This window comes from Pistacia vera, unplaced genomic scaffold, assembly GCF_008641045.1.
Source record: "Pistacia vera cultivar Batoury unplaced genomic scaffold, PisVer_v2 Contig174, whole genome shotgun sequence".
In the NCBI taxonomy this organism is placed as follows: domain Eukaryota; kingdom Viridiplantae; phylum Streptophyta; class Magnoliopsida; order Sapindales; family Anacardiaceae; genus Pistacia; species Pistacia vera.
The window spans coordinates 174,472-187,654 of NW_022195833.1; the positions used below are offsets into that span (position 1 = coordinate 174,472).

A 13,183-nucleotide genomic window follows, 5' to 3' on the forward strand; every position below is an offset into this window, starting at 1 on the left:
TGAAAAATCCTTGTGTCTGAGGCTTAAATTTATATGATCAAGGGCCACTCACAATATTATGAAAGAATTGATAAATAAAGTATGAGGCCGTGGTCATCCAAGGCGACTGTTTATATATATTTGCAACTTCTTTTTGGGAAGTCACTTAAGTACTAATCGGAAACTTCTAACTGTATTTCTCCCACAAGCTTTTCTCTGAATTTGAATGAGCAAAAGGATTTAAATCAAACAAGTTGCAGGCGAGGTCTGAAGATATGCAAGTTGTAGGATTGCTCCAGAAATGGAAGTCTGATATGTCATGCATTAATTTAGTTGTTTAGATTATAAAATTAGATATAAACCACGTGATAAAATTATAAAGTGTAAGTCCCTTTAGCCGGCGCCTTTTAGCCTGGTTGATATGACATGACTTTGAAATATGCTTAGTCTCTAGCTAGCTTTATCTTGGGCATTTTTATGTTAGTTGATGTTGGTCTAATTTGAAGTTATCAAGGATGCTCTCACTGTTGTCTTGCATAACAAATTTAACTACCATAAGCCATGGTCATAAGACTCATAACGTTTCTCTCTATTGCAAGAACGATAGGATAATTCTTGTCGGAGTTGTCAATCACTCCAACAATAACGAGCCATGAAAACGCATTAAGGCGTAGGTTGATAGAGAAAATATAAGGCAATATATCTCTATAATGAATTATTTATCCTTACAAATTACGAAAATAAATTAGCATAACGCAGGTTGATAGAGAAAATGATGTGCAGCAGCATGAAAGAAACCTTCCGAATTGAATCCAGTCAAGTTGGGAGGNATTTGCAACTTCTTTTTGGGAAGTCACTTAAGTACTAATCGGAAACTTCTAACTGTATTTCTCCCACAAGCTTTTCTCTGAATTTGAATGAGCAAAAGGATTTAAATCAAACAAGTTGCAGGCGAGGTCTGAAGATATGCAAGTTGTAGGATTGCTCCAGCAATGGAAGTCTGATATGTCATGCATTAATTTAGTTGTTTAGATTATAAAATTAGATATAAACCACGTGATAAAATTATAAAGTGTAAGTCCCTTTAGCCGGCGCCTTTTAGCCTGGTTGATATGACATGACTTTGAAATATGCTTAGTCTCTAGCTAGCTTTATCTTGGGCATTTTTATGTTAGTTGATGTTGGTCTAATTTGAAGTTATCAAGGATGCTCTCACTGTTGTCTTGCATAACAAATTTAACTACCATAAGCCATGGTCATAAGACTCATAACGTTTCTCTCTATTGCAAGAACGATAGGATAATTCTTGTCGGAGTTGTCAATCACTCCAACAATAACGAGCCATGAAAACGCATTAAGGCGTAGGTTGATAGAGAAAATATAAGGCAATATATCTCTATAATGAATTATTTATCCTTACAAATTACGAAAATAAATTAGCATAACGCAGGTTGATAGAGAAAATGATGTGCAGCAGCATGAAGAAACCTTCCGAATTGAATCCAGTCAAGTTGGGAGGCATGAGAAAATGGGGAGGATATGCACATTCCAAGATTTATAATTCGAAGTGAAGCCGAAAGGACGAGAAAGAGAATTATGAACAGTACCGTTGGCGCTTACCAAAAGCAAATTCTATTGGTTTATCATTTCCACAACTTCAACAATTAATGAAACAAAGGTCCTGTTCTGTAAATGTCATTCATAAATTGCTTTGTGTTAGACCACATACATGTTGATGCTTGATTTTGACACCAACGATTTTTACGTATAAAGTGCTAAGCAGACTTAGAAATTACATGTGATATGAAAATATGCAATGAGAGAATAAATAAGGAGCGGTTTTTAAAGTTGTTCGGATGCTTAAAAGTAAATCCTACATCCTTAATAGGTGGTTACAGTCAGGTCACGTACATCGAGTTAAATTACAATCTAGAGAGAATATAAATAGAGAGAGAGAGAGAGAGAGAGAGAGAGAGAGAGAGAATATGCTTTTTTAGACTAAAGATGAGCTAATCTCGTAAATGAGAGAGGAGCCCTCTATTTATAATTGGGGGATTCAAGGTAGTAATCATGACTTTGCAGTCGGACAAGTGTAGTACAATTCCTAACCCACTTCTCATTGGTTATCTGCACGAGAGACATCCTTAAATCGCATAGGACTTGGACAAGTAGACAATTTCTAGCCTCTCACAAGCTTGGCATATTGGAAATTTTTTAGTAGTTCCTGAGGGATTGTGACTGATTCTAAGTATAATAATGAAATTTCATAATTATTAGACATTAACAGTTGAATGCTATAAACAAAACTCCATAAAAAAGATCACAAGTAGACCTGGAAAACTTCAGAAGCGACCAATCAAGCCCCAGAAAGCCAAGCAATGGCAAGTCTCAAGTACATATTTGACTTCAAATAAAAGAATAGAGGAAAATCAGAATTCAACGCCAGAAAGGATGTCAGAGCCACCCCCAGATCCACCACCGGATTCGGTGTTGATTGCATCAAGAATCACAATAAGAGAGACTATGAATGCGTAATCGATGTTAGGATATACTGTCACCATGAACTTGTCCTTTCCAAGCAATATGCTTTCAGCAGTGTGCTTCTTGTGCATCTTCAAATCAAAGAATTAATTCAATTAGTGACTAATTACTTGTATATTATCATCTATTATCTGATTAATAATACCATATGGTTTTATTAATGTTCTTACCTGGGCAACAACTGTGGAGGACTCTCCAGCATAAATAACACAAGATCGCTCAAGCCAACTTCCTTTGATCTTGAAATCACAAACATCCTCCTTTGTATTGTTTGCTAAGAACACATCTAACTTGGTCTTTAATTGAAACATTGAAGATCGTTTAGCAGTAAAGATTAGATCACTTAGCTCTGTACTTTCTCCCCTGAAAACTTGCCATCTATCATGAGCTGTCATTATCTACAACAAAGAAAATAAATTAATTAGTGAGATATACTTGCAGATAGAATGTTCTCTTTGCAAAAATAAAAAAATAAAAAAATCAATCACGAGACCTTTCGCCGCAGAGTGACAATGGGATTTCCAGTTGAGTCAAGTAGAACGCGGCGATCATGAACGGTTAATAAGGTACCTTTCACTTTAAAAAGGACGTTGCCATTGATGTCTTGCACAACAAAATTTCCATCAGTTATGGTCAAAACCTTTCTCACAATTGCAAGATCAATGGGGTAAGTATGGCCACAAAATTGAGGGCCTATAATTGAAACGCTATTAGCAACTACTGCTTGTGGTGGTGGTGGAGGAGGAGGAGGATAAATATCAGTTGGTGGATTGGTAGTGCCAGTAAAATGCGCCATTGGAGTGAGTTTGCAGAATGAATCGCTTTGATTTTTGATGAGAAATCCTGCTGTGATGCTTCTTAAATATAGTGATTCAGGGCGTGTCAGACGCGGTTATTATATTCATATAGAAGTTGACAGAAAATAAACAAATGAGATGATGGGTATGGAGAAGCAATCTATGTAACTTCATTTGAGATGGGAAATCAACTATATTTATGATCTTCATGCTTAATGGTTAGCGTGTAACGCGGTTGATGGAGAAAATGATGCGCAGAGTAGTATTGAAGAAACCTTATTGAATGAGGTTTGACAGAAACAAAAGGGTCTTGTTCTATAAATTTCATTCATAAATTGCTTCGTCTTATACAATGACATTCAGTGGCTTTTTTCTAGAGAGTTTGGATTATCAGATTTTGACGACAATTCAAACCGTGTTGTTGGGGAAGATGACAAAGTCTTGTGCGTGTTTACTTGTTGAATTTGTTGAATAGATCGACACGACAAGACATGAATTTGTTTGAGTTTTGGTATGATATAGCCCACAACACGACAGACCTTGAATTTTTACGCCCAACATAGCACGATGCAGCCCACCATCAGCTCTAATAAGAAGAAAGGACAATCATCCTAGGTTTTTATTCGTTTTTCTTTATCGTATAGCCAACGTGCTCTCTTTGGGCGTTTGTATCCCTTGTTGTGTCTCTATTTGGGAGGTTGTGTCTGCTTTGTGTTTCTATTTTCGAGTTTGCGTGCTTTTGAGACGGGTTCGTGTGCCTTTATCATTTTTGTCTTGGCTTCGCGGTACTTCGTAACCTCCTTTTATAAAAAACTTACTTACCCATTGTAGAAGCCTTTAAATATCATTCCAAAACCCTTATCTTCGTTTCAGATCTGTTCACATAGTCCTGAAACTCAAAATGGTCAGGTCCTCTCCCCTAAAGCGCGCCAATCCTTACCTTAGAAAGCACAGAAAATGGCCATTGTCACCCTACAAAGCCAAATGGCACCAAACTTTCAACCAACAACAAGCCATGCAAAATCTTAAGCAATCTTTAACAATGCCACCGGCAATACAACAACAACAACAAAAATCAAACCAACCATATATCCTCTCTTCTCTTATACACTCCTTTGACATCTATAATTGTGAACCAACCCCGGAAGCCTACCACTTTATCATCAAAACCCTAGCAGAAACCTCACAATTTTGTCAACTTCTCTCTGTTCTTGACTACCTTGAACGGAATGAAAAATTCGAAACACCTGAGTATATTCTTGCTGATCTTATTAAACTTTATGCAGATGCTAATAAAATTCATGATTCTATTAATCTGTTTTATAGGATTTCCAAGTTCAGGTGTGTCCCTTCTGTGTACTCACTCAATACTCTGCTTTCTGTTCTTTGTAGAAATAAAGAACGTATTAAAATGGTCCCTCAAATCTTGTTAAAGAGTCAACTTATGAATATTAGAATAGAAGAATCATGTTTTCGGTTATTGATACGTGCTCTTTGTAGAATAAATAGAGTTGGTTATGCTATTGAGATGTTAAATGGAATGATAAATGATGGATTTAGTGTTGATTCAAGAACTTTCTCTTTAGTATTGGCATCAGTTTGTGAAGAAAAAGATTTGTCAAGTGTTCAGGTTTTAGGCTTTCTTGAAGGAATTAGAAAGTTAGGGTTTTGTCCTGGTATGGTTGATTATACTAATGTGATTAGGTGTTTGGTGAAGAAAGAAAAGGGTTTGGAGGCTTTGAATGTTTTGAATAAGATGAAATTAGATGGTATTAAACCTGATATTATTTGTTATGGTATGGTTATGAGTGGGGTTGTTGCAGATGAAGATTATGTGAAAGCAGAGAAGCTGTTTGATGAATTGCTTGTATTGGGTTTGGTTCCTAATGTTCATACCTACAATGTGTATATAAATTGTTTATGTAAGAAAAATAATGTTGAAGCCGGAATCAAGATGATTGCTTGTATGGAGGAGTTGGGATGCAAGCCTAATGTGATTACTTATTATACGTTACTGAGGGAGTTGTGTAAGGTGGGGGAGCTGGGGAGGTCAAAGGAGCTTATGAGGGAGATGGGATTGAAAGGCATTGCAATGAATTTGCAGACGTATACTATTATGATTAATGGTTTGGTCAGTAAAGGTGAAGTTATTGAAGCTTGCTATTTGTTGGAGGAAGTATTGGATAAAGATTTTTGCCCGCCAAGTTTGATGTTTGATAAGGCAATTTGTGGGTTGTGCCATAGAGGTTTTGTTTGTAGAGCCCTTGAATTGCTTAAAAAAATGGGTGAGAAGAATGTATCTCCAGGGGCTAGAGTTTGGAAAGCTCTTCTTCTTAGCTCCGGGTCCAAACTTGATTTTTCAAATACCTCTCTGACTGGTTTGGTGGATAACTTGAAGTATGATATTTGATCAGTAACTGAGTTACTGTCGGTGGTGTGCGATCTCTGTTGTTATTAATGTATATGCCTTTCTCTTTTCCCCGTAAAACTAACTAATAAATAGCTAAAGATCTAGTTGGTTGGCTTATCACTGCTTCCATGTGCAAGTGTCTCTTTGGAGTCCCTTTGAGTTGAAGTAAAAGGACATCCTCGTTGATTAAGCACTAAAAGGTCTTTTGCTTGAATTACACTCTGTGGAAATACTGAAGATTCATTTCCTTCTGATTTCAGCCTCTGTATCAAGCATGCCATTTCTAGCTACATAGCATTTGCTTGTAAAGGTGATCAAGCTGATTCCCTCTCCCCCGGTACCGACATCATGGTGTACAATAATCTGATGACATGTTTGTTTGTAAGCTTGCGGTGTAACTAGTTTACTCTATATGATGAATTAAATTTACAAGTGATTCGATAAATGAGAAAACCTACGCCAGAAGATTCAATTCGTAGCTTCAGCACTTCAAAATTTTCAGGGCAGTACTATCAGTTTTTTTGCAACTGGTCTCAAGTTCCCTTGTATTGAAAATATTCACCTGCAGCCCATTGGCTTTTCTAATTTGACTTCATTTGTTTCGTTCCTGTTGTTATGTCATTTTCTTTAGAGAGATTGTACAAAGACTCATAGTAAAAGATATTTGAGAGTTGTGTAACGTTATCCAAACTTTTAAGTCTGTGGTTCTAATGACAGATACGAAGGAAAAGAGTACTACTTTAATGATTCGGGCATACTTTCACCTTACATGGGACAAAAGTTATAATTTATTTAGGATGCCTCAATCATTTTCTAAAGGAAAAGTTAAAAGTAAGAAAATTTATTTAGGAGCACCTTTACTTTTGTCGGTCAGAAAAGTGCTCTTTGGTGGCAAGAAGAAAACGTATCAATCTCAAAACAAAACTACAGTCCACAGGCATGCAAAAATTTGTGAAGCTGCTCTCACTCGTGTCATTATTTCATTTGGCAAACCTTTATACTTCAAAGGCTTTTTTTTTACAAGTTCTGCAAATACTGTAAATTATTTGCCAACTACAACATTTAACTGAACCGTTAGTCAAGATGTCTTGAGTTCGATCTATTTGGATTGCTAATAAAAGTGGTTATTGAGAAAATTTATCTGTCTATCAACTTCAAGACCCTAAAAGATTTGTTAAAATACAAAAAAGTTGGCCCGAACAACCCTGCCCCCATGTCACAAAAAAAAAAAAGAAAAAAGAAAAAAATATATATATATATTTAACATGAAACAAGAACAATTAAAGAAGTGGGTCATCTGAATACATGACAAGCCCAGGAATAGAAGTAAATTGTCGCAATTGTCAATTTTTGATATAACCTTATCTTATACTGACTGCATGCAATTAACTCTCTGGTTAACACTTAACAGTTAAAAAATCATTCAAAAGTTAAATAGAAATTAAATGCGGTGCTGTTACCTAACAAAATAATGATAATAATGAAGAACAGATTGGGTATCAGATTTACAAAAGAATGACCATCCTTTTCTGTACTACCTTCCAAAACTGCAACCGGGAAAAAGTCCGCTATCTGGGTAAATGAGAAAATCATACATTCTTGGAATCAAAGAAAAGAGTTTCTGTGCTGTGTATGGCTTTTCATTGTCAATCCAACGTGGATTTGAAGGAAGAGAAGGAAGAGATAGAATAGGCATGTGGTGGTTCTCTTGTATTGTCCCCAGGTGGTGCTACCGACTTTGCCTGTTCAAGAAAGACCAAAAGTAATCTCTTTTATCATAAATATGATGAGTTAGTTAGCTAGATTTATCTCCAATAGTGCTTGATTACTTGATCATATCAATGGCTGAAAAAGAAAGAGAAAAGAGAAGAAAAGAAAGGAAGCTAGATGAAAAAACCCCCTTTAATTTCTCCTTAAATCTTTCTTTGATGTTCGACTGCTGCTTTTCTTTTTCTTATCTTTAAAACAACTAATCATCCTAGAGGGCTAAAAAGAATATTGAAGAAGAAATTGTACTCTTGCCACTTTAGATATAACTGATAATTCTATTCAAAAGTTGCACTGCATGGTGGTTTGGATGAAATTTCTTTGAATTTCTTTTCTCAGGTACTCTTTCTTTACTTCTGTAGTACCACTCACAGAGTTGTCTTAATATAAAAAAAAAAAAAGCAAGGAAATTAAGAAAACAGAAGAAAATCATCACTCAAAGTCGCAGGAAGAACAATTTTTTAGCTAAAATGAGTTCCTTGATTAAGCTATTAATCACATAGAGTACATTTTGTCAAGGAATTTGTTATGATATATCTACATATATACCACTTAAATCCACAAAGCAATTTTTTATGCATTACCAGATTATAGTTACCTTGTTTTTGCTGCATAAAAATTTGCATTCGTTCAAATTTCGCGTTTTGATTTGTTCTTGTCAGTCTGTGTGTTATCTTGAGGAAAAAGGAATCAGCAAATTAAAAACCCTCAATTTGGAGTTTAACCAAACTTCACGGCGCCCCAGATTCTGACTCCAAAACCTTGAATGGTCTCATATTTCTTCTGATTATGACAATAGTATGATAATTCGGTCAATGTTTATCCAACCCCACATTGCTGAAATTTCACTCTAATCATATCTCAAAATCAGTGCCTGCTCATCTTTCCTTAGCCTTATCGATCCCTACATCTTTCTAAAAAACTATTCATAACATAAATCTTCAGATATACGAGACCAGAACTTTACACCAGAACGGTTTTGTTCAGGGAAAAAAAATGTCATCAAATAAATATTTCAAACAAGATTTTGATCATAACTCACCTGAAATGGAGCTTTACTTCCCTTTCTTTGATTGGTTTGATGATGATTTTTGCCGTGAAAATCTTCGCAGTAGTTTAGTTGAGTACTGTTTATAATTATAAGGTGCAGTGGTCATGATGGGGAAGATGGGCACATGAAAAACTAACTCACTGGAGATAACACAGAACTTTTGAGTAATTGAAGGTATTTAAAACTCGCAGCCAAAAATGTGAGTTAGTAATGCACGTCCCCTGCTTCTCCATCTTGCTCTACACACACCTTCTCTTATTGCCGCAACTTGAAGCTACCCCAACTCATTAAAAATGGTGAATTTGGGATGCACAGCTGCAAAAGTATGGAGTTGATGCTCCCTCATTTATAACGAAAGAGGCAAATCTTTTGAGTTTAAAGGGCTAGAAATGAAAAGCTATGTAACTTCATTTGGGATGGGAATTCAACTATATTTATGATCTTCATGCTTACTGGTTAGCGTGTAACGCGGTTGATGGAGAAAATGATGGGCAGAGCAGTATTGAAGAAACCTTATTGAATGAGGTTTGACAGAAACAAAAAGGTCTTGTTCTATGAATTTCATTCATATATTGCTTCGTCTTATACAATGACATTCAGTGGCTTATTTTTCTAGAGTGTTTGGATTATCAGATTTTGACGACAATTCAAACCGTGTTGTTGGGGAAGTTGACAAAGTCTTGTGCGTGTTCACTTGTTGCAATCTGCAGAGAATATTATTTCTCATCATTATTAGATATTAAAAAACAAAGAGGAAGGCAACTCAAATTTAAAAACAAAATAGATTAAAATAACACAGAAAATATTTAATTAATTAGGTAAATTTTGTGTAACTCCTCTGGTGGTTGGTGGACTGTTACTGCAAAATATTAGGATTCGTTTGGTTCATTATTCTGATACTTTTTATAATAATATTTTGAAAAAAATTAAATTGAGTGACTATTACAATGTAAGATTTAGAAATTAACAAAAATACTATCTATGTTTGTTTATTTACTAAACACCTTTATAATAAGATATTAAAAGTTAACAAAAACACCTCCAATCCACTCATTAAATACGGACAGTCGGCCACCACCGTCGGAGGGTGGTCGGAGTCACCGTATCGACGCATGACCGGTTGAATCTTGCATGTCATGCGTTGATATAGTCTTTTCTAGCCAAATCTACGATGGATTTAATCGAAAAATGTCAGATCTACAGCTAGATCTGGCCGCATTTGGTCGTCAACGACGGCCAAGATATGGTTGTCGTTGACAATCAACGACGGCCAAGATGGTCAACGACGGCCGAAGGCACTCACGAAAATCTCATATTTAGTGAGAAAACTTTCAATTTTTTTTATTCAAATTCGTATAATACATTGAAAATTAAAAGATATTTATAAAAGAAAAATAATTAATAAAAGAACACGTATGGAGCTAGAAAATAAATGAAGGTCCAGTATTAATATTTGTGAAAATTTTCTGATTAAATACAGGTCTAATATTAATATTATAAACTAAAATTAACAAAGATAAACAATGTATTTTACCACACTAAGATAATGGCTCAACTACATAAAAAGAAAAATACAATTGAGCGGGATCAACAACCGCCACCAGCACTAGCTGCAGCTGCAGCAGCTGCACTGGCTGCACTGGCTGCACCAGCTGCTACAGAGTTAATTGCATCAAGAATCACGATAAGGGAAATGATAAATGCATAATCAATGTTCGGGTTCACTGTCACCATGAAATGGTCCTTTCCGATCAAAATGCTTTGAGCCGTGTGCTGCTAGAAACATATCTTATCACACTAAAATAAAAACTTGACAATGTACATTCAAGGAAAATACAAATGATTGAGGAGAGAAAATCAAATTATATATCGTCGTTATCATCATCTACATCTTCTACTTCAACCATTTGACTGAGGCTTTCAGGGAATGAGGATTCATATATCATAGTCTTCATCATCATTATCGTCAGCTACATCTTCTGCATCAACCATTTGATTGAGGTTTTCAGCTATATCAACCATATATATTGTTATGCCTGGAAAATCAAGGGCTGACGTAGGAGATCACGTGATTGGTTTGGGGGGGGGGGGGGGGGGGGGGGGTTGACCTGCTCCCGTCAGAATGGTAAGCACACGTCAGGCCTGCTAATAGCTACGGAGCTCCCACGTGTCCCTTTCCCTGCTCCAAATCGCGTGAAATCAGTTTGGAAGATGGAAAATGTGACATAAAGCCGGATTTAATCCTGACATTCACACCAACCCATGGATTTACTGATGATTACTTGCACTCACCTCACTATAAAAAGAGGAAGACCCCTTCATTAAGGGGATTCGGCTATTTTACACTTGGAGTTAGCTCTCTCTCTCTCTCTGATAACTTTGTATTTTTTTTTTTTTTATCAATCATTTGTAAGTCAGTCCGCTATTGCGACCTGATGCACTATATTAATACAAATCAGTGGACGTAGGACTTGCTACCTTAGCATCCGAAACCACTTTAAAAGGCTCTCATTGCATTTATTCTACATTTTTATCCATAATCACGTGTGTCTCTTGACCAATCAACGTTACGCACGTGTCAGTTAGTTGGTGCCAAAAATCACGCATCAACAGTTTGGCACTAGAAGGAGGGGTCAGATTTAGTGTTCATCCTTCATCAGGAGAATCTCTAACCTACTAGTCCTACAGCAATAGATGGCCCGCCAATCTAAACCTGAACAAGCTAACCAGTGCGTTGAGGGAGTTCCCCAGACCCAAGGGGATACCTCTTCCAGAATACTTCCATCCCCACAAATTGCCGTGGTGGATATCCCAGCAACTTCGCAGCTTGACGCCGCCATCAGAGGCTACCTGGAGAGGTTCGACAATACTCTCCAGATGGTCAACCAAAGGTTGGACCGTCTGGACCAAGGCGTGCCCTCTAGAACAGTTGGGGCGGTGCAACTGCCAAAAACGCTTGCAGGTTGCGCGAAAGCGCGGCAAAGGGTAATAGCCCGTGCCGCGAGCACTGCAACGCGTAGACGTAAGGGTAAGCAAGTGGCAAAAAGCAAGCCTACAGGCTACAAAGGGCCAACGAACACAAACCGTACCCCGAGCAAGGTGCCGGCAAAACTAAGACTTGGCGAAAAAATAAATCCCGAGCTGTCCCATGCCACATCGCAGGTGAACCCAAACAAAAGTGCTGGGTGAGGCGATTCTTATCACCGCCAGCGGAACGATCCTGATCGCTATCGTGAGGATGGTCCTTACACCTCGCGGGGTGGTTCGTACCACCGCGAGGGTCGTGAAAATACCCCGCACCATCCACCGCCTTCACACGCCTTTAGCCAGCGTGTGTCGAGAGCGGCCGAAAACGTCGATCAAGGCGAAGAGGAGTCCGACCTCCAGACTCTCTTGAATCGTAATCGCGAGGGCCGGACTCGCGTGGGTGAAAGCAATCCCCAACTGACTCTATTACCGCAAATTGAGGAGTTACAGCGAGCTCTGGACAGGCTGAGAGAGCAGCAGAACGAGCAGGCCCAGGTCGCCTCCGCATCCCCCTTCTCTCCCGAAGTGTTAGTTGTTCCACTCCTACCAGGTTTTAGAATGCCCGACATGCGGCTGTTCGATGGGAACCATGACCCGCAGGATCATTTGTATGAGTTCAATGACCTGATGGAGCTCCACCAGGTTTCGGATCTTGCAAAATGTCGTTGCCTGGCTGTGACTCTAACCTCTCATGCCAAGCGATGGCTAAGGTCGCTCCAAGCGGGAACGATCAGTTCGTGGCCTCAGATGAGCACGACGTTCCTATGGCATTTCCAAGCAAATCGGAAGTTCTCGATGCCTTTGAGCTATCTCAGGAATATAAGGCAAGAAAGGGACGAGTCCCTACAATCTTATATCGACTGCTTCCATAGGGAACTCAACAAGGTGGCTCATGCCCCCGAAGAGTCAATCTGAACTCTCATAATAGCCGGAATTCGCCCGCAAACTGACCTATGGAAAGAATTACAGGCTGAGGACGATGCTTCCCTCACCAGATTCTATAACCTCACGGAAAAGTTCCTCCATATAGAGGATTCATTGGCGGCACTACGACGTCGCGATCACGGATCTTCGGGCAGTATGTTTGGTGGGGGAGAAGGTAGAAGAGCTGATCGTCAAGGAGACATTGACGATCAGCGAAAAGGAAAGAAACCCCGCTACGAGCACAAGAAATCTTATGCCCTGGTTCCTCGTCGTGACCGCGACAGGCCCCAATATACTCTGCTGAACGCCTCTGTATCTGCCATCCTTGATAAATTTGAAGAAGCCAGTCTGCTCAGAGAACCCGAACCCATGAAAACCCCTGCAACAGCCAGAAATAATAAAAAGTACTGTCACTATCATCGGGACAATGGGCATCATACTGACGAGTGCCGAGCCCTGAAACAAGCAATTGAAGAACTTATCAAGAAGGGGCATTTCAAGGAATACATCGATGACTTTGCTCCCTCGAAAGAAAAAGATCGGGGGGAGCCAAGTAAGAAGAGTCGCGATCAGAAAGGGGTGCTCGGTCTCAACTTGATTTTTGGGGGACCACACTTCGCTGGAAATTCACGAGGTGTCCAAGAAAGGTATGCTCGTGAAGCTCATCACGACCCCATTAGAGTAATG

The 13,183-nt window shown here is 38.4% G+C and overlaps 2 protein-coding genes across 2 annotated transcripts; one reads left to right on the forward strand and one right to left on the reverse strand.

The window, feature by feature from the left end:
- Nucleotides 1–2,314: 2,314 nt before the first annotated feature.
- LOC116126077 (protein LURP-one-related 10-like) lies at nucleotides 2,315–3,449 on the reverse strand. Its single transcript, XM_031411788.1, has 3 exons — nucleotides 3,014–3,449; nucleotides 2,691–2,918; nucleotides 2,315–2,591 (listed from the first exon to the last, which is right to left on the reverse strand). Exons 1-3 carry the CDS (start codon nucleotides 3,314–3,316, stop codon nucleotides 2,409–2,411), a joined length of 714 nt encoding a protein of 237 aa, XP_031267648.1. The 5' UTR covers nucleotides 3,317–3,449; the 3' UTR covers nucleotides 2,315–2,408.
- A 609-nt stretch (nucleotides 3,450–4,058) lies between these two features.
- Nucleotides 4,059–5,727, forward strand: LOC116125977 (pentatricopeptide repeat-containing protein At2g38420, mitochondrial-like). Its single transcript, XM_031411688.1, has 2 exons — nucleotides 4,059–4,109; nucleotides 4,710–5,727. The coding sequence occupies exon 2, from the start codon at nucleotides 4,729–4,731 to the stop codon at nucleotides 5,725–5,727; it is 999 nt and encodes a 332-aa protein (XP_031267548.1). The 5' UTR covers nucleotides 4,059–4,109; nucleotides 4,710–4,728.
- The last annotated feature ends 7,456 nt before the right edge of the window (nucleotides 5,728–13,183 follow it).

Bases quoted from the DNA above. Each gene is read 5' to 3' on its own strand.
- LOC116126077 (XM_031411788.1), bottom strand. From the start codon at position 3,316: ATGGCGCATTTTACTGGCACTACCAATCCACCAACTGATATTTATCCT. The intron at 2,919-3,013 runs GTCTCGTGATTG...TCTTTGTTGTAG, and splicing joins TTGTCACTCTGCGGCGAAAG to ATAATGACAGCTCATGATAG. The intron at 2,592-2,690 runs GTAAGAACATTA...TTTGATTTGAAG, and splicing joins CCTCCACAGTTGTTGCCCAG to ATGCACAAGAAGCACACTGC.
- LOC116125977 (XM_031411688.1), top strand. From the start codon at position 4,729: ATGGTCCCTCAAATCTTGTTAAAGAGTCAACTTATGAATATTAGAATA.